This window comes from Pyrenophora tritici-repentis, chromosome 1, assembly GCF_003171515.1.
Source record: "Pyrenophora tritici-repentis strain M4 chromosome 1, whole genome shotgun sequence".
NCBI classification, from domain to species: domain Eukaryota; kingdom Fungi; phylum Ascomycota; class Dothideomycetes; order Pleosporales; family Pleosporaceae; genus Pyrenophora; species Pyrenophora tritici-repentis.
The window spans coordinates 6,969,248-6,995,000 of record NC_089390.1 but is presented as its reverse complement, the minus strand read 5'-3'; the positions used below and the strand labels follow the sequence as shown (position 1 = coordinate 6,995,000).

Here is a 25,753-nt window from a genome sequence, read left to right as displayed (position 1 = left end):
CGCAAAGGAAGTCGCAAGTTGAGGGGTGGCAGGCGCGAGGGCCTTGTCTTGTTTCGTGTACTAGCAGAGGCGCAGTCGGTTGGTTGTGAGCGGGTACTGCGTAATCGTGGTGCGTACAGTACAGCTGAAAAGGCCTAGATGCGCGATTGGCGCTCCGTTGGTGTGTTTACAAGCCGCCGACAGGGAGCTAAACTGAGGAATACGGCAACAAAGTGAGAGCAAGAACGAAACGCTAGGGGCTGAGGGGGAGAGATGTATAAACGAGAAAAACAAAGCTGTGAACGGTGGTAGTTTCGTTTTCGTTTGGTTCCCGGGCCATCAACATGTCCAATCTTGCTGCAGGGGCAACGGACAGCGGACAACGGCGGCGTTGCATGGGTCGGATTCTGGAGGCGGCAGCGGGATGAGACAGAGGGAGACGTCACTGGCCAAGGGATCGGCCGACGCACGCCCAACCGACGCTGCATAGCTGCCGCGCCCACGCCAGAAATAGATATCCACAACTTGACAGCAAACAGCAAAAGTCGGCACCTTCTAACTGAGCATGGCAGTCGAGATAGATGACGCGCAAGACGTATTCGCCGCCGCCAGCGTGGCTCAAATCCATGAAGCCCTGGGCCAATTGCACGACCAGGAAGCAAGCGTCACGCAGCGACTAAACGCACTCATCGCCTCGCAAAAGGACCTCTCGCGCGAACTCGGTCGTCTCGATCTGCTGCGCGCCCGTCTCGGTACCCAGGCCGTGAATACACGCGCCATCAGCAATGGCATGCTCTCCGATGCCGCCTCGACTGCGAACCGGATATCAAGTGCCGTCAAGCGTTTAGACCAGGAGCAGTCGAATGTAAAGGCGACACTAGACGTGGTGGAGCAGGTGGCCGAACTCAAAGCATGCGTTCTGGGTGTGCATGGGTCCATGGGCGCTCCTCAAGACTGGGAAACTGCAGCCGCCTACCTCAGTCGCGCCGCAAAGGTTCCCGATACCGTCGTAGATGGAAGCTTTGCAGAGGAGATGGTGCCGACAGCTGAGGTGCCGGATCCGCCACGTCTAACCCTGGATGCTGCGGCCGAGTCTCTGTGCGGACTGTTCCTCCGCGAGTTTGAAAAAGCTGCTGAAGAGGGTGATGGCTCAAAGGTAACGCGCTTCTTCAAGCTGTTTCCCTTGATTGGCCGCACAGACGTAGGTTTGGATGCATATGGGCGATATGTATGCCAGGGTGTAGCTTCGCGTGCGCGGGCAAACTTCAACTCGGCTGCACCTGCACAGAGAAACGAGGGCTTCTTCTACGGCAACACCATTACCAAACTGTTCGAGCACATTGCGCAGATTGTCGATGGCCACGAGCCGTTGGTAGAGCGTCATTATGGTCCTGGAATGATGCAAAAGGTCATTGAACGTTTACAGATTGAGGCCGACGTGCAAGGTGGCATCGTGCTCGACACATGGCATGAAGAGCGCCATATTGACCGCAAGCTTACCGAAATCAAATCCTATGCCTTTTCCTTTCTAGTCCAGAGCTTTCTCCCTGCGAAACCTACCAACGGAACACCTCGTTCAAGCTCACCAGCTAATGGTGGAGTTCGGACAAGCGAAGACCAAGGAGTGGACATGAAGGAGATTGACAGCTTGCTCGGAGAGGGGGCGTTGATACTAGGACGCTACGCTCTGTACGCGCGTTTCCTCTCCGATAAGTGCGCAGTAAGTAGAGAATACAATCGTTGTGATCAGTCACTCACATGTACAGCCTGCTGAGCCTGAAGACCGCATCGATTATGGCTTAGTCATGCCCAACTTCTTAGCCACCAGCAACCTCCATAAGAAGGTGAGCAGCCACCTCATCGACCCTTTTAATGCCATGACAACATTCTTCTTCCGTCGATCTGTGGAGAAGGCTTTCCAGTTGGACGAGTCGCCCTCGGATCTCACACTCAACCCCAGCAAGCCCCTTGGGTCCAACCCACCCTTCATTACCTCTGCCGTTGACGATGTCATGTACATTGTTAACCAGGTTCTTCAAAGAACACTCGCGACATCACAACGCGCCGTCGTCTCAAGCGTTGTACCTGCAGTGAGCCATATCCTAGGCTCTGAGTTTATTGGTATGATACAGCGAAAGATGCGGGACGAGAGCTACCCGAAGCCTGTCATACAAGGTGGCCTGCCTCCAGAAGACAAAGTCATCGCTTTTCTGGTACTCATCAACAATCTCGACATCGCAAATGACTACGTCAAGCGCATTGTCCACCAGCAGCTCGGTAGCCAAGCGCAAAATGGTGGAGAGGATATCAAGTCACCACTGCACGACTTGTTTCCCTTTGGACACGATGCGACGTTTGTTGAGAATACACTGAAATCAATGGAGAAGGCTTTCGCGTCCAAGAGTGGGGACCTGCTCAACGACGGCATTACTGTCCTCTTCACAAACGTCCTCAAACCTCGCATTCGGCCAATCCTGGCCGAAGCTTTCCGGGACATCAAATACGACATTGAAGAGGACGATATCAATGGGGATGAAGAAGAAGAAGATGTGGATGTTGTCAAGTCGCGTTTCGATCGCGGTTGGGGTATCGTGATTCGTCCCATCAAGCGCATCTTGACTTCGGCGAACTTCGACCGTCTCCTTTCGTTAGGGCTGAACTATCTCGCGTCTGCGCTCGAAAAGCGAATCCGAAGTTATTATGGCCGGGTAAATGAACTAGGCGCAGTGAGACTGGAGCGCGACGTCGCAGGTATCATCGCAGCGGCTACCAGCGGCGGAGCATACTCTTTACGTGATGCTTTCCAAAAGTGCACGCAAATGACGTTGATTCTCAACATGGAGGACGATGAATTCGATGAGGTCGCAGACGACACGACAGGCGATTCGGGCATATCATGGGTCATGGATGCAGAGGAAAGGAAGAGAGTAAGAGCCATCGTCAAAGGGTAAAGTGGGTACATCCGGTAGGCGAATTGCCATGCTAGGTTTCTTGTCCATGCCTGATGCTCCGCTCGGGGCCTCCACACAGCGATGCTTGGCACGCAATATGGATAAATGAACCCCAGGACCCTGTCGGCAGACTTGTCAACAATCAAATCAATCAAATATTAAGCTCGTGATTGGTTTGATTGCCGCTTTTTTTGAGGCGTGATTGGTTTGATTGATTTGAAGTTTTTTGGGTGGTTTGGACATTTGATTGACAGCTTGCTTGATTGATTGTTGATAAGTCTTCCCGTCAGCAATTCTTACACTTTGCCGCGAGTGAATGATCGGTTTCTACCAATCAGATCAAGCCCCATCGGAGCTGCTTCTTATGGCGGTACTAGCCTTTGACGGCCAAAACTTGTGAAAGCTTATGTGGCTCGTGCCGGCTTGGCTTTGATCTGAACACTTGTGACCGTACATAAGCATCCAGCAGACAGACTAACAAACAACAGCTCTACACTCACAAACCTTCGTATCACATAGTTTAGCCAATAGCCAATATTTAATTTCGCGACGCTTATCTCGTATTGAACGACGCAATGTGGTTGGGACGCCACAGCGGCCTACTCCCCTGGGCCTCGCTTCTCCTGCCCTACCTGGTATCCGCCCAATGCCCGCTGTACCAAAACTACGCCGCGCAACGCCACGAACCTATTTCGGCTGGAAATTGGAGTTTGAGCTATGCGAGGCCCATCGTTCCGTGTCGGACTTTTCGTTCGCAAGAGGTGGAAGATACGATAGATCGGTTACGTGGTGTCATCAAGGATCCTGATCTTTTTCGTGTAAGAATACTGTTGATTCTATCGAGTTGTGTACTGATATGAAGCAAGATTTTCGAAAATTCATGGCCAAGCACACTGGATACTACCATCGCATGGCGAGGATGGTCAAATACAAGCAGTACCCCATCGCTAGAAGGTCCAGACACGAGCAAGAAACCTGAAGAACTCACCTTTGTCATTACCGGCGATATTGAAGCCATGTGGCTCCGAGACTCAGCCAACCAACTCCAAGCCTACATAACCGTCTTGAAAAAGAACGACTCCGAAGACAGCCTAGCCAGTCTCTTCCGCGGCGCCATCAACCTTCAAGCCCGCTACATTCTCGAACACCCCTTCTGCAATGCCTTCCAAGCCCCCGAAGAAAGCGGCATCCCCCAGCACAACAGCATGAACAGCGACCGCATTACCCCACCCTTCGACTACTACAAAGTCTTCTCCTGTCAATGGGAGCTCGACTCCGTAGCCTCATTCCTCCAACTCTCCGTCGACTACGTAACCGCAACCCGTGATTACGACTTCTTTGCCCGCTCCAGCAACTGGACCGCCGCTGTCAAGACGATCCTGGAAACCGCAGAAAGCATGATGATAGACTCCTACTCCCCCTCTGGCGAATGGCAACACACACCCTATACCTACTGCGCCCCTTACGGTGGAACCCCCATCAACAACTGCAACGGAAGCCCACACAAAGGCCACATCGGTCTCGTCCGCTCCTTCCAACGCCCTAGTGACGACGCATGTACATACCAATACCTCATACCCAGTAACATGATGTTCTCCTCGGCCCTCAACACCTCATCGGCAATAATGCAATACCTCGACTCGCGCGCCCCCACCAGAGACACTGGCAACCTAACCACATGGATGCAAACCATGTCGACGAACATCAACCGCGGTATTGAAAGATACGGCATTGTAAACGATCCCAAATTTGGTAAAATATACGCTTACGAAGTCGATGGTTACGGTTCAGTGAATATAATGGATGATCCTAATGTCCCCTCGCTACTCTCTGCTCCCGCGATCGGATACACCACTGTCCACGACCCCATATACGCTAACACGCGTCGGAAACTTTTATCTAGGGAGAACCCGTACTACGCTGTTGGTAAGGTAATTACTGGTATTGGGTCACCGCATACACTGCCTGGAAAGCCGTGGCCCATGGCGCTTATCATGACCATTCTCACAAGTGAAGATGATGAGGAGATTATAAGGAATCTCATGTGGTTGGTCCAGAGCACAGATGGGTTGGGGTTGATGCATGAGAGTGTGGATGCGAGGGAAGCTGGGGTGTGGACTAGGCAGTGGTTTAGCTGGGCGAATGGTTTGTTTGGACAGATGATTTTAGACCTCGAGAGGAGGAAGCCTCGGATTTTGGGGTTGAGTTTTCAGTAGATGATTGGTATATTGGTATAATTGTGTAGAGGGAGTTTGCCGAGTCATGCTTGTCGTTCTTTCCTAGATGGGAATATGGTGTAACGCAGCGATGCCCACCCTCTTTTCAACCTACACTTTGATCAACCGCATAAACAAAAAAAAGACAGCCTACCTTATTTGATCTTATACATCTTCTTCTTTTCTCAAGTCATATTCCGGCCCAAAAATAAATGACTCAAGCGAGGCTCGAACTCGCGACCTTTCGCGTATTCACAGATGTGTGAGGCGAACGTGATAACCAACTACACCATCGAGCCGGATGGAACCAATCGTCTATAGGATTGATTCGATGATAGAATTTGAAACTAATATCAATATATACCATAAAATGAAGCAAGGGACTGAAGTTGAGTGGTATAGGGTTTGGCGATTGTTTGAGTGCGGGGCTCGGTGGTGGTGCGGGGCATACTTATCCTTCCTTCGCTGTTCCGCTGTTCCGCCTACCGTATTTGGGATATGACGATAGAGCGTGTGTCCACCACGGACGGAGTACCTTTGTGGTAATGGGTACCGCAGCGCTGTCATCTTCCAATGCCAAAGGATAATTGCAGTGTGACAAATCCCCGCGGCCATCGACTCCTCACAAAAAGATGCTGCATGGCTACCTGCACCCCTCTGCTGATTCAGCCTCTCCTTTGTAAGGCATCCACCTAGCTGACCTTTCCATTTAGCATTTCCCAGCTTCCTCACTCTTACTGTACATTACCTCTTCATCTCCTACGAACACAATGTCTTCCCTAAAACAACACCTCCCGTGGACGACCACCCCCCTCATCATCAATGCCCCCATGGCCGGTTTCGCAGGCGGCAAAATCGCCTCAGCCGTCACACTATCCGGCGGCCTCGGTATGATCGGCAGCGCCTTCAGCATGACCGAAGTACGCAAAGAACTCTCTATCGCAGCCTCGGTCTTCAATAACAATCCCGTGCCCACATTGTCGAACACACTACCCATTGGCCTGGGTTTCCTGCCCTTTGTGCTCAACATGTCCGACGCACTACCCGTCATCGAAGAGTTCAAGCCAGCGGTTGTCTGGCTGTTTGTTCCAAAGTCGCTGGACGACTACGCGAAATGGGTACCTGCAATACGCGAGGTTTCTCCTGAAAGCAAGATTTGGATCCAGCTGGGGAGTGTGGCTGCTGCGGTGTATGTGGCGAGGATTGCGCGGCCAGATGTGCTATGTTTGCAGGGCGCGGACGCGGGGGGCCATGGGTTTGAAAAGGGTGCTTCTATTATCTCGCTGTTGCCAGAGGCGTCGGATGCACTTGCTGCTGAAGGGTTTTCTCATATTCCACTGGTTGCTTCGGGGGGTGTGGTAGATGGTCGGGGTGTTGCTGCTGCGCTGACACTTGGGGCGCAGGGCGTGGTAATGGGGACGCGGTTTTTGGCCTCGAAGGAGATTAATTTGCATCCAAACTACCAGGCTGCGGTGGTCGAGGCGCAGGATGGTGGTCAGGTGACTGCAAGGTCAAAGTTGTTTGACCAGCTGCGCGGTCCGAACATCTGGCCTGAGTTGTACGATGGACGGGCGTTGGTGGCGCAGAGTCATAGGGATCATGAAGACGGCGTGGCGTTGGAAGAGATACAGAGACGGCATAATGAAGCTATAAAGGAGGAGGATAGAGGGTTCAAGACGGGCTTGCAAGGGCGTGCGGCGATCTGGGCGGGTACGGGTGTGGGACTGGTGAGGCAGGTGGAGAGCGCAAAGGATATTCTGGAGAGCGTACGAGAGCAAGCGAGGAGCATCTTGCTCAATGCAACGAAATGGTAACTAGAGGATTGTGACAGTGTGAAATAGAAAAGAGCAAACAAATATGACGATGACGTCATGCATTGTGTTGTAGGTTTAGAAAGAAAACATGTCCAGCTTTGTTGCATCTATTGATCTTAGAACCATGCATATATTATACAAGTTTGAACAACTGTGTATTCATCTGTCCCAGTTCTTCATTGAGCTTTTCGTCAGCCTCCCATCTTGCCTGTCTCAGGATACCCTCTTGCATATTATCCTTAACTGGACTGTTTGGAGAAAGTGGAGGCAACGCGCAAACCTCCCGTAAATGAACAAACCCTGTTCCTACTCTTCTATACTCTCCTGGCTGACTAGTCTCTTTCACCAATAAGTAGTTTGTGTTACACGCATGGCTTCGCACATTGCCCCCTTCTCTCAGCCCGATCAAAGGGATGGCAAAAGCATCTGCGTTCGGATAATCGTATTCCGGACTACCAGGCTCCTGGGAATCCCAAAACTTGTATCTTAGTATGACTGGTCCAAATGCGACCTCGAGAGGTACCCTTATGTCCATTTCGCTTGGACTATAGCGGGGAGGAAGGCTTATCGCATGAGGCCAAAATTCTTCCTTGAACTTTAAAACAGGAGCCTCCATCGTGATTGAGGCTTCTACAATATCTCCAAGAACTGACGGTCCTGTTGTAGCATATACAATTCGAACTATCTTGGTGCAAGGGAGGGGCTGATATGAATCCGGGTGGGCAGCCCATTCGATTGGATCTGTGATTGATATCCAAGACCAGGTTGGCTTGAATCCAGAAGGATGATAATATTGTCCATAGTGTGCCCATAAAAGATCAAAGCGCAGGGTATCTTCCCAGAGGCCAGCTATATATCGTTTTTCTGGATAGGCCGCTTGGATCCGGCTCACAAAGGCGGCGATGGCGGGTAGCTGGTCTTTTTGGAAGGTGAGTTTTCGGTAGGCATAACCCTCCACAATCCTGTGCCACATCTTCTGTGTAGTCAAAGCGCTTCTTGCCAGGTCCCGGTTCGTGAATCCAGTATAGCTTAGGGATTGGTCCAAACTTGGATCGCCCTCAAAGGCCATCTTCTCACGACAGCTCCAGATCACCTCTTCAGGGCCATAACGAATCACACGCGGCGACAGGTTGAGTTCTTGGTATGTCCACCCGCGTCTGTATAATGGCCAGATATATGGCACAGTAGCTTGTGAGTAGGAGTCATCGCTGTCGTTAGGCTTCTCAACCTGCTTTCGCACATGTATCCAGGGGAATCTTGGCACAGCAAAACCTATACGAGAATCAGGTGTCTTTCTGAAGAGCCCCTCGGAAGCGTCATGAGATGCAACCGCTGCGATTGTAACGAAAGACTTTTCATAGATATCTCCCATACGAGATGCTTGTTCGCGCCAGTCCCGATCATCGTCTTGAACGATACATAAACTGTCAATCCATATATAGTCCACCCCAATATTTCTACAGAAAAACACGGCGTCCTGGTATGTTTCCGGTAGATCTTCAATAGGAACACCTGATATGACGTGAGAGTGCTTGTTACCTAGGGTCGTTTTGATAAGATTCCTCGGATTACCCCAGCAATGACTCAAGCATGCATACTGCCCCGGGTATGCTCTTTCCTCAAGTAAGACCGTCTTACGCAGGATATGCAAGAATCTAACCACTTGTAGCGCGTCTCTTGGCCGCAAGAGTCCACTTCTAGGGCAATTTGCATGCCTAGTAGTACACTTGCGGAGCCAATGTTTGATTGTTCTGAACGTCTCAGACGACGAGGTGTTTCCTGGAAGTGCGACAAGCTCTCCTTCTTGTAGATTAACTAGCTGATCATCAGTAACATAATCTTGTTTAAGACGTCGGTGTGGCATTACGCGTATGATCCTTGATAAAAAAACTCACATTCTCCCGAATATTCTTCTGACCATATCGACAGCACCCCATCAGGGGCAGAGACTCATATCGAAAATTACCGATCTAAAGTTCGGAACAAGATACAGACAGATATCATTGTGAGCTGCATCCAAAAGCAAGTGGTTTCATCGAGCGGCCGGTTAGAACGGTGTGGGTCACGGTACAGCGAAAGCCAGTCAAACTCGAATCTGTAACGTCCAGAGCAATATTCGCAACAATGCGCAAGAATTCTTCGCGTATGACCATCTTTAGAGGAACGAAGTTCATGCATAGAGAACGATGAGGTGGTGGAGCGTGAAAGGATAGCGAGGCTGAATGATAGAAGAAGTAGCAGCCTAGAAGCCAGGCCACCAAAGCTCAATGTAGCTAGCGCGGGCTTTCTCCAGCTGCAGTCAACAAATCCCTAGGTCACCATGCATGTACAGTCAGCCCCTCTTTCCCTAACTGTCACACATACTCTACTAGACTGAGAACGTGCGTTTAGAACTATATATTAAACGTTAAGGAAACAAAATAAAACTTTGCAGTCAAGGCCACGTGAGCATTGTTGCATTCAAAACTGCATGTGCCCAGACAGAGAAAAGTTGCGGCCCCTTTAGTGGAAACAGAGAGCCTGCATACTCAGTTTAAGAGCCTATCGGACTGAAAGAGAGAGCGTATCAGGCACTAAAGAAAACAATCGGTATTCAACAATAAAACTATCCACTACAATCTACAACAACGGGGGTATCAAATCCACACATCAAAATTCACATCCAAGTCCACACCCACAAGCTCAACCCCACCCATTAAACAACCCATCACACTACAACCAACCCCAACACCAAAACACCAGCCCACAACCTCAACCCACCCATATCAACCCCGCGCGCCGCCTTACCCGTAAACTCCGTAATCCCCGTCGTCTGCTGCACAGGCAACGCACTCGCATTACTCGGTACCAGGAAACCCGGTTGCATGGTAATAACCGGTGCAAGCGGTGGCAGGACCTCTGCCGCCGCCGTCGCTGTGCTAGATACAGGTTGAGGCGCCGCGCTGGATGTGATGGAAATAGCAGGAGCTGCAGCGGCGGAAGGTGTGGAAGCGGCGGGTGTAGAAGAAGAAAGGAGGGATGCTGTAGCTGCGTCTGCGGATGGGGCGGCGGAGGAGCTGATTAATTCGGGATCTAAGGGAAACAGCGGTGCTGCTACTGCTGTGGAAGAGGTGGTAGGCTCTGGGGATAGGGAGAACAGGGGTGCTGGTGCTGTGGGGGAGACGGCTGCTGGAGGGGTTGAAGATGCTGCGGTGCTGGATTCTGCGGAGGCGCTGGACATCACGCCCATGGAGCTGAGCATTGAAGTGAGTGGGATCTCGGCGGCCTTTGATGTTTCTGTTACGGTCATCTGCTGTGTTATGGTGCTGGTCACGGTATCCGTGACTGTGATGACGCTTGGTGCTGCACATGATGTAGCGAGGTTGGCGGGCGCTGATGTTGCAGCCATGGTGTTGTTGGCTGTGGCGGTGGTGTTCCAGGATAGGCGGGTAGATGAATGGATACGAGTGGAAGCCTCCATGGTTACGTTGGCTGACATTGTTGCAGATGCGGCTTTGCTAGAAAGTGTCTCAGTCGTTTTTGGGGGTTGAGATGCCGCCTTGCTAGTCATCTCCGCAGTAGAGCTACGTGTCGTAGTTGCGGCTGGCGTTGAGCTTGCCAGTTTCGTCGTATTGCGAGCTACCGATGTCGCTTCCACGGTCTGGCTGTTGGGCAGTAAAAAGGTAATGTTGGGAGCCAGTGTGGGAGCCACATCACCGACTTTCCTGGTGGTATCGTATCCCGTTACCGCAGCTGCAGTGTAATTGAGCGCCTTCCCGGTTGCAGTAGAGTTCATCGCATCCATAGCAGTCATCATCTGACCGGCAGCGTCTGGAGGCGGTGGGGGAGCTTTGATACCCCTGATTTTGTCAAAAGCAGACGATGGCGCCGCACACCCATTGATCAATGGGAAGACTGCTGTAAATAGGTTTGCTGCAAGATTGATTGCATTCAGACCTGGTGGGAGAAATGGAAAGTTGACATTGAAAGCGAGATCCATGGAGAGGGAGACATTGGCTTCCACCAAGGCGATGGGGCCGAGAGCGAGGAGATCAGTCGACAGTGCCTCTGTTTTGTTTGCGAAGGGTGCGGTTGAGTTACTGTTGTTACCACAGCTGTGTGCAATGTTACTTGATAGCTTTGCGTCCAGACGGGGTAGGTTCATTGTAGCTGTGACTTCAGCTTTCAATTGGCCGAGGAACTCAAATCCGATGGGAATCGAGGGCTTGAATGCAAGACCAAGCAGGAGCTCAGCATTGGTAACGTTGACGCTGACGGGAAGCGGTGTTAGTGCTGTTTCTTGGAAGCCAGTGAGACGACTCTTGCCGAGGTCTGTAATCTCTACTCGAAGGCTGGATCCATCAGGTACCTGAGAAGGTTAGTGATGACACAAGCAGCCAGAAACGATATACATACCGTGAGATCAAGACCGTAATTGACCTCAAGTGTGCCGCTGATCTCAAAATCAGCTGCAATGCTAGGCGTAAAGACGGCTCCCGCTTTTCCGATACCAGGGATCGAAAAACCGACAATAGGTACGCTGAAGAGAGCAACCTCGAAGCTGCCAGATCGCACTGGCCTCGCAAATAGCTCGACACGTGCACCCACACCCGTAGCTACAAGTTCCATGAAACCACCTGTGATGACTTTGTCGATAGACTTGCCATCATCGCCGCCTTGAAGGAAGTCGGGAATGAGATCGATTTGCGAGGCATCAAACTTGAAAGCACCTTGTGTGAGTGCCAACTTTCCTCTCGTCGAACACTCTTTGCATCCAATCTCGATTGGCAGATCGGGGACATCGACATCAGCAACGCCCTTCAGGAACTCCTTGACGTTGAAGACATGGTCGCGCAACTCAGACGTTAGGTCAAAAAGAGCAGTGGTGACGTTGTCCGGAGTGTCGGCCGGAATTGCAAGGGTACTCTGGCGCTTGCGGATCTTGTCAAAATCGGAATGGCGTCGGTACAGATGCTCATCCTTGGTGTGACCGAACGCAATGTCGAGATTGTCAAATGCAGCGTCCCAGGTTGTTCTTGTAGCGGCAAGGTCCAGGACTGTTTCGTTTGGAGACAACGATACGTTGTTTACCCTACAACTGTCAGATGGCCATGGTATACATTCCCCAAGTTACTTACTGGTAGACCGCGCGCTCACTCTCCGAGTTACAGCCCGCATGAGCTGTGATGACAAGGCCACCATCAGTAGCCGCTCGGGCATCACGTGCCGAGGAAGTGTCAACAAAGTGCAGCTTGATACCATCTGGACTGCACTGTACATCTTGTAGATGGTGCTCATGATCTTCCAGGGTGAACACAGGCCTCTGTGATCCAACCTTGACCTGGGAAGCAAACGTCTCCTTGTTGGTCCATACGTTCTCCTCTACCACGTTATTAGTATAGATCGTCAAAGCTCAGACAACAAAGCTTACCTTCGACATAAGCCAACTCTGTTTCAAACTTCTTCGTAATCCGCATGCTTCTTCGATAGAGATCAGACCGTTTCGTCGCTGCCCTCAGAACCCGATGCGTTTCGAAGCCTTCTCCTACAACAACAGCGGTAACATCCGTGCTAAAGCACGCAATAGCTACAATCGCGCATACTTGCGAAGCTCTCAAGAACCGCATTTTCACAAACCAAAGAGCGTAAGAACTGTTGAACCCGGCGGGAGGGAGAAGGGGTGTAATATCTTCGAACAGAGCAGACGATCAACCGTCTAGCTCAAAAAGATTAACATCTAAGAACTAACACAAGAGGAATTGAAACGAGAGACGGGGTTGAAACTTAAAAAAGGAGTGTGAGGAAAAATCCAAGAGCGACAATCGACAGTCGAACTCCGTAAAGCACAAGCTCGCCAGCGAGAAAAGAAGAGAACGATTCGATTAAAGTAAAAAGAGGTCAGAACAGGAGGAATCCAGCAACCAAACCCCTACCAGGGCCAAATAACGGAACAATGCGAGACAACCAGATTAGATACCATACCCCTACATGGCCTTTTCCTCTTTTCCTCAAAGCCAAGCTCCCGCCCAGCATGACACCTCCTGCGAACATCAGCTCAGCTCACCTCGTACACACAGATGCCCCGTTATCCAAATCCTTTCCCTTCACGCGCAGGGATCCCAAGCTGTCAAACCCACCCGCTCGCGTCGCAGCTCGCCCAGCTAGGTCTAGTGGCAGGAACCCGTCCCTTCTAACGCGACATGCGCTACATCTGTCATTCGTCGCACCAGTCCATAACCAGCTCGCGATATAGGGCCTTCAGACGCAGCGTGTCTGGGAAGCGCGTTTCTGGAGCATCGTGTCCGGGGTTTGGGTGTGGTAGGCGGCCCGTGCTAGCGTTACGGGGCTAAGCTGCTTTTGGGGCGAGGTTGCCCTGCGAACACGGCTACTCCGATACTGGATATATGGAGTTGGGTGGAGGGATTGTCAACCCTGGTTTTATGCTGCAATTTTTCTTTGTGTATGATCGGGTGGTGGTATCCGGATGGGTGTTTTTGTGGGGAACAGGGCGCGGGCTTACAGTGCACGGTCACCAGATGATCACCAACGCCAGTTGAGCACCCCAACAACTCAATATACTCAAAAAGATGGACTTGTAGAGCCCCCACTAGTCGTGATAAAATTGCGTAAATAATAATTAATACTATATACAGGCCTGGGAAAGTCTTGCGCTAGTCAAATAATTTTTTTGTGGGCTGGATTGGTCGTGAACGGCGACTACGCGCTGGGGTAGCTGGTGCAACGCTTGCGACTCCTACCACAGCTGGAGCAACCCCAACACGCTTTTGACGCTTTGTAGCTGGTTTATGAGGTTGTGAAGCTTTGCGCTTACCCTTTTGGGGCAATTGTATAACTTTTCTGGCGTTGTTGAGGGGCTTCTGGTGTTGTTTCTCAGCCAGTTTTGCAGCAGCTACCTTCCTCCGCTCCTCCCGGAGTCTCTCACGCTCAACACGCTTCTCCTTCTGTAGTTGAAGCTTGCAGAGGCGAGCTTTCTCCTTCATCTCAGCTATCTCGGCTTTTTGAAGCTGTAGTTGTTCGGCTTGTTGTTGTCGTGATACCTGATCATCCCGAGCTTGTTGTACACGCTTGGGTGACCACAAAATAGCTCCCCCATGATACTCAGGATGGTTATCAAGCTGTAGGGTGTATGACTTGTTATCCCGTCTCTTCTTGATGGCTAGGGAGTTTCTGAGACCTCTGACCTCGCCGCGGAGGAGTGTATTTTGAGCTGCAATGTGGTGCAAACTTCGTTGAAGCTTCTTGACGTCCTTGTTGCTCTGATCCCTCACCTCACGGCGTACAATTGACTTGAGCTTGAGCCAATCCTCCCCGGAGAGTACAGAGGTTGAGCTCTCTTCTGAATCTGATGCCTCCTTGGCAAACTTTTTGAGTACAACCTCTGGGTTGGGTGGGTGTATACCAGTTGCTTCAAAGGACCTCTTGATGAGTAGAGGTTTGAAAGTCTTACTCCAAGCCCTCCAGAAGAGCGGGAAGAAGTCTCCTTTAGATATATTAAGTAACCCTTGGCTGTCTTGAAGGTATTCAGCCAACTCAGTTGAGTAAGCGTTCGCGAGAGGTTTAAACATCACAACGTCAAGCGGTTGAAGCGTATGGGTAGCGTGAGGTGGGTATACAGCTAATAGGATCTTGTGGTCGTTGCAGTAATTGATAAAGTCCATAGTAACATGGGATCCATGGCCGTCAAGGAGTAGTAATCGATACCCAGTTGAAGCATGCCGTCTGGTTTCTCTCTCAAACACCTCTTTGAGCCAAGCTAACCCAATATCGTTGTTGCTCCAGCCAGAGGGAGACGACGTAGTAAAGACCGAGTGCTCCCCTACTTGTATAGCATCAACCCAGCTTGATTGAACAGCTCCATTGGCTCCCTTGAAGATGAGTGAAGGACTCAGAACTGAGCCATCTGAACAGATACAAGCCAGCACTGTTATCCACTCAGTTGAGCCATCCTCAAGTGCTTGGCGTACCCCCTTTTGATCGTAGAGTGCCTTGGAGAAGATACGCTTTGTTCTGCCAATCCTTCCAAGTTGAAACCCCTTCTCATCCATATTGAATATATGGGTGGGCGAGATGTTGTACTCCTCAATCTTATCAAGGAGAAGCTTGAAATACAAGCTGTACCTGGCTCCTGAATCGGCTTTGCACCGTTGTTTGCTCATCCCCTTGCTGTAGGCAGAGATGAGATGGTTGGGATGCCGGCGGAGGAACCGGGAAACCCAGGTTTCTGAAACCGCTTTTCCAGCCAAAGATGAAGCAAAGCGTTGTATCATTAACCTCGTAGGTGGCAAACGTCGTTCAGTAAGTGTCTGTATGTACTTTACAAGCTCGGTTTCGTGTTGTGGATGGAGGGAGAGCTGGCGCACGCCATAGGCCTCGGTTTCGCCCTTGTGCCGTCTCATCAGCGTCATACGTCCTACACCATACTTTTTAGCAATTGCTTGGTACGAGAATTCATCTCCTGGTTCGCGTGATTCGATTTCTGCAATCGCTTCTTGAATCGGATCCATATTGGTTGAGTTATGACGCGTTGAAGTTGTGTTGTGGTGGTGGTGGGGGTGCTCAACTGGCGTTGGTGATCATCTGGTGACCGTGCACTGTAGGGTTTATTGACAATTGTAAGAGTTATGCCGAACGGTGTGTTCGCATGTCAATTAGGAAAATAGCGTGTGCAAATGGCATGGTGCACGGCAATAGAGTGCCGAGCAGCATATGGAAGAGGGATGGGGGTGGTTCGAGGTGGGAAAACAGCGACTTGGCACAGATTGAAATGAATAGTGTTTCTAAAATGCCGAAGATGCACTTCTGGCAGAATCCCTCGAGCCCGTCTTCTGGTTGTTAATGAAGCTATTGGGACGCAGGGGGCACCCCATCATACAGATTCGGGAGCACATGCTACAACGACGGTGGATGACCCATATTGGGTCTTGGCGCAATTCATGCTACCACTGCCTCAGGTGGTGACTGGAGGTTTCTTCCTCAACACGTTCCTCCTGTGTTTCCTGTCATTCTCTATCAACCTCTCTCTATCATTCTTGCCCCCGCTTCCCTCGCCACGGCCCTCACCCGGCGAAACGGCACTAATAGCCTTTCCAGCGCCAAGCGTGATACCCGTAGCTCCAAACTTCCCCGTCATGCTCTTCGCACTTTCGTGGCTGTTGAAACTGGATCGTCTTCTGGCTGGACTTGGGTTAGCGGGTGTGGTTGGATAAGACGGGTCGGTGCCAGCAACCTCATCCGACGACCACCACCCTTCTGGTCGCGAGGTGGTGGTTTGAGCTGTGATTTGGGAGTCACCGCCCGTAGCGCTAGGAGAGCCGAAGGATATACTAGATATTCGGTTGACAGGGGGCGGGGACATGACTCTGCCGCGACTCGGTGAAGGTTTTTCTTCCGTGGGGGGCTGATAGGAAGGATATGACATTCTGTTGGAAGGGCTGGGTCGTGTTGCAAAGTTATCATCCCTTGGTGTGCCGCTATAAGACATTGGTCGTCGGTTCTGTGATATCTTTCTTGCTCGAAAAACTGGTGGTCCCGTTGCACTTTCGTCTCCTCCATCATCATCCTCGTTGTCTGGCCCAGGTGGCAGGAGACTCCGGGGTCGCCCTGGTGATCGCCACCGCCGCTCTTTCTGGCCTTCTGGTGTATCTGAACTCGCAAACTCGTCTAGCGCCTCGAAGACATGTGGGAAGACGAGGGTGTTGACCGACTCAGCCCACAGGAAGTCGAGATGCTCGTAATGCGGGATCTCCTTTGCGATGGTGTGAGGAGGAAGCTCCTTGAGCATCACGGCAATGTCGACAAGACTGTCGGATCCTCCATATACGAGTACGATTGGTGTCTTGATATTCTTGGTAGGGAACTTGGCGACCTTGTAGTACTTGGACCGGTTCGAGATGATTGGGTTCGGCGCCTCATCATCGTACATCTGGAACGTGCCGTTGCGGATGATTTGAAACCAATGAACTACGCTCTTGGTTGAACTGTACGAGTAGAGATGTGGGTAGGCTGCAAGCTTTTGCTCCGCCGTGATGTTGACAGCCGTCCAGTTGAAAAGGAACCGTAGGGAACTGTCAATCATGCGAACAAAGATGGGTGGGTATAGGATTGACTGCCACATAGTCGCGGAAGGGAGGATAGTCTTGCGACCAAAAGCCAGGTATAGAATGTCCGGGGAGGCCTTGACAAAGGAGTCGACAATGCCAGACGCAACACCCTTTGGCGACATGGCTGGCGCCAGAGCAATAAACACGTCCACCTTCTCGTTCAATGTTGGGTGTATCGATAGCGTCGCAAAAGCCTGCGCCGTGCCTTGCGAGAAGCCAATGTATGACAAAGAGGGCTGGTGAGTCGTTTCCAGAATGTACGAGATCGAGTCGGGGATGTCGTGAAAAGCAAATTGGTCCATACTAAAGTTCCAAAAGGCGCTTGAGGTCGGTGGATGATGTATGCTCTTCTTCGAGTACTTGTTTCCGCGGTTGTTTCCGAGCCAGACGTCGTAGCCGCGCTCGACGAGCTCAAAGGGCAAGCATCGCTCCTTATCCGTCAGACACACCCAGACCTCACTGTTCATCATGAGGCCGTGATGCAGGTAGACGACCTTCTTCTTCACACTCTTGCCCTTGTCTCCGCTGTTGACCCGAACATCTTCCTCCCCCTGTCGCCATCCCAATCGGTGCAGACCCAAGAGGTATCCATCCCCCGTCTGCACAATGTGCTCCTCGCAGTAGTATCCGTAGAGCTCACATAGCTCTGTAAAGTCGGAAGCATTGGCGATGGAGCTCCAGACGCCCTTTTTCTTATCACGCGAGCGCTTCGATGAGGGCGAGGAGAGGTGGTTGAACAGGCGGCGCGTGAGGCGATAACATAGCTTAATAATCGGGGTCGGGAGGGCGAGTGTGATGAGGGCGATGAAGGACTCGAGGCCAATGAGGCAGATGGACAAAAACAAGGCAATATACTCGCGGATATGTAATCGCGAGAGAAAAGGTATATGGGGCGCCATCTCTACGGTAGTAGCGTGGCTGGCAGCTCTACGCACCTCTGCGCAGGAGTCGCGACGGGACCTCGGAAGTGTTTAAGACAAAAATGAGCAAATGCAAAGCCAACGCATCGCCCCTCTTGGTGTGCGGGCCCGGTTACAGTCGAAGCTTGAGCCCCTCGGGAGATACGGTGAAGGAATCACCATGGCCCAACAAGATATGTCGATATGACGTTCCCGACCTCGATCGACCACCATATCCCAGACATGTGACAACGCATTATCGCATTCTGGGCCTCGGAGCTTGGCGCGACTTTCCGCCGATGCGACTTTTGCTCCACTCCCATCCCTCCAATGCCACTTGTTGAGTGTACCAGTAGCCACACGTAAACAGCCACGATGCCGCAGTCGTGTAAAGACATACGTACGGAATGAAGCGTCGACCAATGGATATATTATGCGATACTAAAAATATCCAGGCGCCGCCCTTGCTTTTTGCTTGCAAAACAGCGACTGCATAATGGTCGAGCGACACTCCCCCGGCGATTGTCTCCGCCCACCTCTCAAATACACTCTCCCGACACAATGCCAGCAACTGCAAAAAGGCTACGCAGAGTGCAAAAAGGGTATGATTGATATGCGGAAGCGGTTCCGCGGCAATCGGCCAATCGCCGTCCAAGGTCAACTAGAGACGGGCGCATTTGGGCAGGGACGAGCAGAGGCGGATGAAAAGGCAGGCACAATCGAAGAGAAAGGATACATGTTGTACGCGGGACGACCATACAAAGATGTCAAAGAGACCAAGGGCAACGAGGATCCTGACAACAAGGGTCTGGAGAGGTAGTCGCGGCCAACACAAAAAGTGGAAGTCGCAATGAGGCGTGCGATAAGGACTGGGAAGGAGCGACGAGGGGCAGGAAACACCAATACCAGAACATGGCAACCAGGGGTCCATGTTCACCAGCATGCTTTGGCGTTTGGGTCTGTAGGAAATGCATTCATATCTCCTCTCTGTATAGTAGAGCTGTACATTGCGCATACCCTCGAGTTCTGTATGAACAGACGAATACTGCTCGCCTTTTAGGTGATATTCCATACGGCCAATAGAAACAGTCATCTCATACCGATGCACCTCTCGCACATCACCTCTTCAGTACCGCACACGCTTCGATCGGACAGTCAATACCCAGTACACATAGACTCGCCTCGACCCAATCCTTCGTTGTCTCTACACCATCTTTCTCTTGTATACCCGCCACCACCAGCGGTCATGATATAAACCTTGCATTCCATGGACCTCTGAGTGTGGCACGGACCTCGCGGAAGAGGGTATCTCAATGCACTATGTGGCTATTGTGCAGAGCAGCGGTGAGTGAGAGAATACCGAAGGATCCTAGGGATGACGTGGCATAAAGCGAGATTGCGGATTGACTCACGATGCCAACAGTCAGCCACTCAGTGTGAGGGTTGTATCCAATTTCGATGGAGTAGTCCTTTGCGTCTTGATCTGTCTTGAGGTTACATATCCGTGTGAACCCAAGTTCTAGCGTGCGTGCGTGCGTGCAGGTCGTTGTCCCGCGCGTCACGTGTCGAATGGAGCCTGTTGGATCAACTTAACTTTGATCTCAACTGAACAAAAATACCACTATACCAGAGTCTGACTCAAAATGTGCTGCTACCATGGGTGATACTGTTGCACGGCCTGCTTTAGAGTGGGCCGCGACCGATATAGTACGCAGGAAAGTGTTGAACATCTCATCATTACAAGCCTTTCTACAGCTCCATCATCCTGAAGGGCTGAAGGGCTGATAGATGCAATGTATTGACGCTGGTAAGCATAGCTGAGTGGTCGTGTATCTTGGCCATGATTATTGCTGGATCGGGCTTAGCCGCAGCCGCAGCCTCACCTGGGGCTGACTTAGAGGACGACAGCCATTCATCTTTGCAGCATTGCCCTGTCGCGCTCTCTGCTTCCATTACATTGAAGGAGTGCAACTAGGCAGTACAGCACTGCATGTTCCAAAAAGTGACTCGCCGTAGTGCAAAGAGGGAAAAAGGGCGTTATGATGTCACTTTCGTCATGCCGCCTAATTACATGTAGCGGCAGCGGCTACCTAACGAACCGTCTTCTCGTCGAGCTGAGCCCTTCTTATACAGTACCCTTGCTGAATGCGCGCTATATATTAACACCGCCTTATCTGCTTCTCATAGAGTAGGCTTGCTGTCCGCTCTGCCATTTACTTTCACGACATGGCAGTAACTCTTGACACGCGTCGCATTCGGTCGTCGACAAAGGCTGAGCTTCGAGACTACTACAAACAGCTCTTGAGCGATGCATCAGCCGAACCTATTACAACGCAGCTTCTGGATGCCATTGAGAGAGGCTCGATTCCACCATCTACTTTTGCGCCATGGCTCAACCTGTCGAAATCACCTGCTGCCATCCGGGAAGCCATCACTCAAAACAAATCTGTTATAGTTCGCAACCTCGGGATTACGCAGTTACGTCAAGCGCTTTCTTCCCCGCAATGGCAAGAGAACTGGAATGGTGTTGGCGGAGTGACTGGCTTGCTGGAAACTTTTGCTGATCTCTCGGTCGTAGAGATTAGGGAAGCCTGTAGAGCGATTGGAAGTTGTGGCACAGGTGAGGACTTGGAGAATAAACGAAGACAAATTACAGAGCTTTTCAAAGGCTTGCATCCTGAGCTCTTCCCCGATGCGCTGCACAAGACTCGCGACCGTCGTCTGCTGGACAAGCATTACCAATACCTCATGCCTGCATGTTCGGAAGAGCTGGTCGCAGAAGTCATCGCCAAGGGCCCACAGGAAGATTTGAAAGAGGCTCATGGAAGATATCTTCTAAAGTATCATACGAGGACATTGCAAAGAGAGTTTCTTCGGTTGCTGCATTCGGAGAAAACCCCCACAATCGACAAGAAGATACTCGCAGGCCTATTGCACGACTACCCTAAGGCCAAGGCCTATGTTCGCGGCTTTTCGGAGTCTATGGTGTTCTCTCTAGAGGTTCTCAAAGTATTGTCAAATTCAGGGCGCGATGACGTAGGGGATGAATTTTTTGTTAATCAGCTTGCCGGTCCCCTCTTAGGACGCGCTATCAAGAAACATGCGGACTGGGCCAAGATACAAGAGATTGTTAACTTTACGGTACTCTACCTGGAAACTCATCCGAGTGCGGGAAGAAAGATCACTATCGCAGAGGGTGATATCTTTCACCAGGTGGCCATATGCTGGTCGCATATGCCGGAACTCTTCGAGAAACAACTGCGATGGCTTTTATCTCATCCAGAATTTGGCACATCCAAGAAGGATCGTCTGACAGACTGGGAAGGATTTCTGAGCGGAATCTCGAAAACACGAACTTATTCGCTGCTACAACTATGCTACCAAGAGTCGACCGGGATTGATCTTGATATCGATGCAGATCTCGCTAAAATCAAGGGGTCACTGCATACAAGTCTCCTTTCCAGCTTGTCTCATGGCGGAGCTTTGTCGCTTTTCACTCGCTTGCAGAGAGTGCGTAACGATACGAAGGCATCCTTGGTATCCGGTCATACCTTCTCATTACTTGGAAGTGATGTGGAACTTCATCACATGTGGTTACTTAGCCAGAACAACTTCAACGACCAAGTCAAGGAGATAGCGATACCATACATGGATGCCCGGAAGAAGAAAGCGGCCTCTGCATCTGAGCCAGAACAGAGAACCTCCTACGCCAAGTCAGTTCTATCTGCTGCCGTTGCCAGCGGGTCACTGGAACTATTGAAAGAGTCTCTGGAATGGGTAAAGAGATTTATCCGTGATCCTTTGGTGTTTCGCAAGATCTACAGCTCGTGGCATACCTATGATGCGGTACGGTTGCTCTCAGGCATTCCCGAGTTCATCGACGGTTCGTTCAACCTGCCTCAATTGCGAGAGAGAGTAAAGTTTTCAAACTCGATTCTCGCCAGTATTTTTGATACAGCATGTGCGGCCTTGTTAGAGCCTTCGTTCTCTACCAGAGTCTGGGGCGATATCTTTGCGATATTTTACGACGTTGTCAAGGAACGGATGGATTGCACCTCTATCCTCAAAAGAAAGCTCAATGCTCTGGATTCCGGAGTCTACACTTATCTCTGGGAGGACACGATAGAAATGCTCTTAGCAGTCGAAGAGAAGGCGAACAAAGTAGGCCATGAAAAGCTGCAGGCAAATCTCTTGCGGGGAATACTGGCCTTTCCTTACCCATCGAACATTGACATCGAGATAAGAGACGCCTCATCGTACCAGTTTGTTAACGATCTCGCTCAAGCGAGGAACGAACTCTGGTGCAAAATACGCGCATCTACCTATCCCGCTGTGATTACTCTCCCTGAGCCTCTCCCACGAGGCCTGCCGATTCAATATCTCACAGCACCATGGAACTTCGTTTCCCTCGACTCACTCGAGAAAATTCCCTACCTCGCATCTCGCGTGCACGACGTTTTATTTCCGGACCCCGCCAAAATCCTCCAGGTGGCTCCTACAGACGAGGAATTTCAAAAAGCCATTAGCATATGCGTGGATAGCTATACCTGTGCTGTCGAGCTGTACATACCCAAGAAATGCAGTAAGTTAGAAAGGGTAACACGTGTAAAGAGCGTCTGGGACTATGCAACAGGTCCATTGAGTCGTCATAGGATGTCCGAGCCAGAAGCAGTACGCTTTTGGGAACACGCTGCACCTGGCTATCTGAAAGAATGGCCAACACCGGATCGGGCTCATGAAATTTGGCCTTTGATACCTCAAGGTAATGATCGTCATGAGCCCTGTGAATGGAATCCACTTACGTCAAGAAGACCTGATGATCCGGAGCGCGATTTTGATGAGGTTGCATTCTTAGATCTCTCTCGTGCTGTGCCAACGGGTACCTACAATCCTACGGTTCACGAGAGAATGGAGATCGAGCCTTCCGGGGTACCTGGCCGCACAACAGATTTGAGCACCATCTGGAGCCCGTCGCGCAATATCGGCGAAGGTGGAGTGCTCTCGGCTTTGTTGTATCTTGATGCGGAGTACGTAAAGACAAATCGTCTTTTGGCTAAACCATTTATCTCAGACGTGGATGAGAGGTATCCTGCTATGTATCTCGACGATGCTTTCCTCGATGCAGACATTCCTGACCCAATCTCGGCGGCTAAGAATATTCGTGGCCATATTGACGCAATACCCCCTGCTCTACTGGAACAGCTCACCCATAGCCTCATTGACGCGCTTGACTCTACATATTCGGACAAAGCCGTTTATAGTACATTGCACGAGGTCGCATTGAATTTAGTGATACGACTGGGAGAGAGTGATAGACCCTCTCTAGCTACGCCATTGGCTATACGTATCGTCCTGCATAGACCGAAATCAAGCTCGTGGCATCGGCAGCTGTTGAAGGAAGGTTTCCTACACAGAATATCGGCTTCCGAGGCCCGATCTTGCATCAACACTTTCGTAACCAATACCATGCAGATGTCAGAGCCTATGGAGAAACCCAAAGAGCTGGCCAAAAGTCAAGAAGATGCGCCCTATATCAAAGTCACGACGATCAAGTTCCTCATCAAGATTTTGCAAGAGCTAGAATACGTCGGGGCAGACTATACTCTACCAAAGCTTCTGGCGCTTTCCAAAGGAAACCGCCATAGAGACATCTGCTTGACAATCATCAACAGCGTACTATGGTTACCCATACTCGAGTCCTCGCAATATTGGGATCAAACGCTACCTCTCTTGGAGTCAGTGCTACCTTTGGCCGGAGCACTAGATGAACGAGCGCCGATGGACGAGGCAAAATGGTTACAGAGTGAGCAAGATCTCGTGCTACCTGAGTTCCCAAAGGGCTTTACGTGTATGCTTGATCATTTGGTTCTGAATGTGCTTCTCAAGTATTTCAACCAGGGCAAGAATAGCGTTGGCAGGATGCAGCAATTCCTCGCACGCATCATATTACCAGCCTTCGGAAGCCTCAAAGACCAAGCAGTGAGATGGACGACACTGTTTCTCCGAAAGTACGGAATCTCAAAAGATGACCAGGAAGAGCTCAATCTTCCTAGTGTGCCCATAGCCCTCCGTATACTCACGAGATCTGGCAATCGATTTCATCTTATTCCGCGCGCCATCTTGGAAGAATACGTGGCGTGGGTACACTTCAACATCTCCCCACCAGAGCTTATCCGAGCACTCAATGAGAGGCTACGCTCTGACAAGGCTCTGAGTGGACTTGCAGAAGTTCAGACATGGCTATCACTTTACGGAGAAGAAATCAAGGGTGTGCCGTCCATTATCATGCCGCTTCTGGACCATGCGGAAAATGACACTCCCATTACACCTCGACTCATCCAAGAAGCGTTTCTCAAGCTCTTCACTGCAGTACTGTGGAATGACACACCATCTTACACAAAGCTGACAAGCAATCTATGCGGCGGGATACTAGATCCCAGATGTCTCACAAAACCATGGTGGGCAGCATCTGGCAAGCCTGTCGTTGAAGCAATGATCGCCTATGTAGATAGCCTGCGCACAAGAGAGTGGGAGCGTGACCCTGACCGTGCGCCATCTGTCTTGCCCGATACCTTCCCTTGGCGTCTCCTCACGCTCGACTACCCCCTGCCATTGCGCGGAGATACAGATACCGACTGCGAACTCAAAAGCGAAACCTTTGCAAAACAACTCTCCGCAATTGTTGACGAAATGAGCGGTTTGGGGGTCTACCACCATCGCCTGGATAATTTACGCACCTATCTCAACGCCGATATCGCACTGCCCAGCAAATCCGGGGGCTCTTCCGACTATGACCCACTTCGCGATACACTGGCGAATAATCGGATATTGACGGCGATACAACTTGGGGATCTGTCAAAGATGAGATTGAGTTGGGTGACGTCGCCAGAGGTGCTCAGGTGTGAGGTTGCGGCCATTTTGGTGGAGAAGGTTGGGCACGATGTGCAGGCAGAGAAGAAAGTGATAAGAGAAGACGTTAGGCAGAAATTGATTGCGATGTTCGCGGCATGGAAGGCTTGTGAAAATGAGCAGCTGAGGAGAAGGGGTTGGCAGCTCGCGAATTGCTATTTCGGCTAGAGTTTCGGGAGTAGGAGTGGGGTGAGTGACCCTTACGGCTAGGGTTCCGGAAGTTGGATTACAGTGAATGACCCTTATGTGTTTAGGGTCTTGTCCAATTCCGACCTCCGGGTTTCTGAGTCTAGACTACTATGCTTGCGCTATCCAAAATATTGTTTTCGGTTTATGTGTTCTCTGCATGGTGATCGTTTCCGAGCGGCAATGTCTGTTTTGTTAAAATGCAGTGGCTGTGATTAGCTGCCCTCGGCGTGCAGTGGGAAATCCGTTTGGAGAATCTGCCTCGTGGCTTTCGTTGTGGACTTCTGGTCTAGACCCTAATCTAACGTAATCTAACGATTTTACTATGTCGTCATCTTGAAGATTCCAGCTACCGTGGTGTGGGGATGATCGCCACCTGAGGAGTTCGGTGAGGTTCGAGGGGTGCGGAGAATGAGATGCATCGGAGACACCCCGAAACCCGCTCTATAACTATGGGTTTCCGGAAATTCTAGAGAGTCGTGCATTGCTTGATAGCTTGAGATCTAAATTCGTAACCCCGCCTCTGCTACGGCTCGTTCAAATTTGTGTGACATTGATCTTCTATATCATGGCTTATGTACAACTACCGTTGGAAACCATACAGGTCTCATAGGAAAATTATGCGCTTCCAATGCTAGGTTAAGCCGTGTTGTCGGGTTATACACGCGTGTCATCTGCATGCCGGACCTTCGCGCACTA

The 25,753-nt window shown here is 50.8% G+C and overlaps 8 protein-coding genes across 8 annotated transcripts; 5 read left to right on the top strand and 3 right to left on the bottom strand.

The window, feature by feature from the left end:
* Nucleotides 1–544: 544 nt before the first annotated feature.
* On the top strand, nucleotides 545–2,930 carry PtrM4_027150 (golgi transport complex subunit Cog4; the record flags this gene model as incomplete). The annotated part of the gene is made up of 2 exons (XM_001932429.2): nucleotides 545–1,699; nucleotides 1,746–2,930. The coding sequence occupies 2 exons, from the start codon at nucleotides 545–547 to the stop codon at nucleotides 2,928–2,930; spliced, it is 2,340 nt and encodes a 779-aa protein (XP_001932464.2).
* A 575-nt stretch (nucleotides 2,931–3,505) lies between these two features.
* On the top strand, nucleotides 3,506–5,146 carry PtrM4_027140 (uncharacterized protein; the record flags this gene model as incomplete). The annotated part of the gene is made up of 2 exons (XM_001932428.2): nucleotides 3,506–3,748; nucleotides 3,797–5,146. 2 exons carry the CDS (start codon nucleotides 3,506–3,508, stop codon nucleotides 5,144–5,146), a joined length of 1,593 nt encoding a protein of 530 aa, XP_001932463.2.
* Nucleotides 5,147–5,916: 770 nt separating this feature from the next.
* Nucleotides 5,917–6,960, top strand: PtrM4_027130 (NMO multi-domain protein; the record flags this gene model as incomplete). Its single annotated transcript, XM_001932427.1, has 1 exon — nucleotides 5,917–6,960. One exon carries the CDS (start codon nucleotides 5,917–5,919, stop codon nucleotides 6,958–6,960), a length of 1,044 nt encoding a protein of 347 aa, XP_001932462.1.
* Nucleotides 6,961–7,093: 133 nt separating this feature from the next.
* On the bottom strand, nucleotides 7,094–12,566 carry PtrM4_027120 (Herpes-BLLF1 multi-domain protein; the record flags this gene model as incomplete). Its single annotated transcript, XM_066103749.1, has 5 exons — nucleotides 7,094–8,232; nucleotides 9,748–11,308; nucleotides 11,356–12,031; nucleotides 12,078–12,321; nucleotides 12,371–12,566. 5 exons carry the CDS (start codon nucleotides 12,564–12,566, stop codon nucleotides 7,094–7,096), a joined length of 3,816 nt encoding a protein of 1,271 aa, XP_065965951.1.
* Nucleotides 12,567–13,610: 1,044 nt separating this feature from the next.
* On the bottom strand, nucleotides 13,611–15,464 carry PtrM4_027110 (uncharacterized protein; the record flags this gene model as incomplete). The annotated part of the gene is made up of 1 exon (XM_066103748.1): nucleotides 13,611–15,464. The coding sequence occupies one exon, from the start codon at nucleotides 15,462–15,464 to the stop codon at nucleotides 13,611–13,613; it is 1,854 nt and encodes a 617-aa protein (XP_065965950.1).
* Nucleotides 15,465–15,907: 443 nt separating this feature from the next.
* On the bottom strand, nucleotides 15,908–17,959 carry PtrM4_027100 (MhpC, hydrolase or acyltransferase (alpha-beta hydrolase superfamily); the record flags this gene model as incomplete). The annotated part of the gene is made up of 1 exon (XM_066103747.1): nucleotides 15,908–17,959. One exon carries the CDS (start codon nucleotides 17,957–17,959, stop codon nucleotides 15,908–15,910), a length of 2,052 nt encoding a protein of 683 aa, XP_065965949.1.
* A 496-nt stretch (nucleotides 17,960–18,455) lies between these two features.
* Nucleotides 18,456–18,779, top strand: PtrM4_027090 (Protein required for assembly cytochrome c oxidase; the record flags this gene model as incomplete). Its single annotated transcript, XM_001932424.2, has 1 exon — nucleotides 18,456–18,779. One exon carries the CDS (start codon nucleotides 18,456–18,458, stop codon nucleotides 18,777–18,779), a length of 324 nt encoding a protein of 107 aa, XP_001932459.2.
* A 1,406-nt stretch (nucleotides 18,780–20,185) lies between these two features.
* PtrM4_027080 (uncharacterized protein) lies at nucleotides 20,186–25,036 on the top strand (the record flags this gene model as incomplete). The annotated part of the gene is made up of 1 exon (XM_001932423.1): nucleotides 20,186–25,036. The coding sequence occupies one exon, from the start codon at nucleotides 20,186–20,188 to the stop codon at nucleotides 25,034–25,036; it is 4,851 nt and encodes a 1,616-aa protein (XP_001932458.1).
* Between the last annotated feature and the right edge of the window lie 717 nt (nucleotides 25,037–25,753).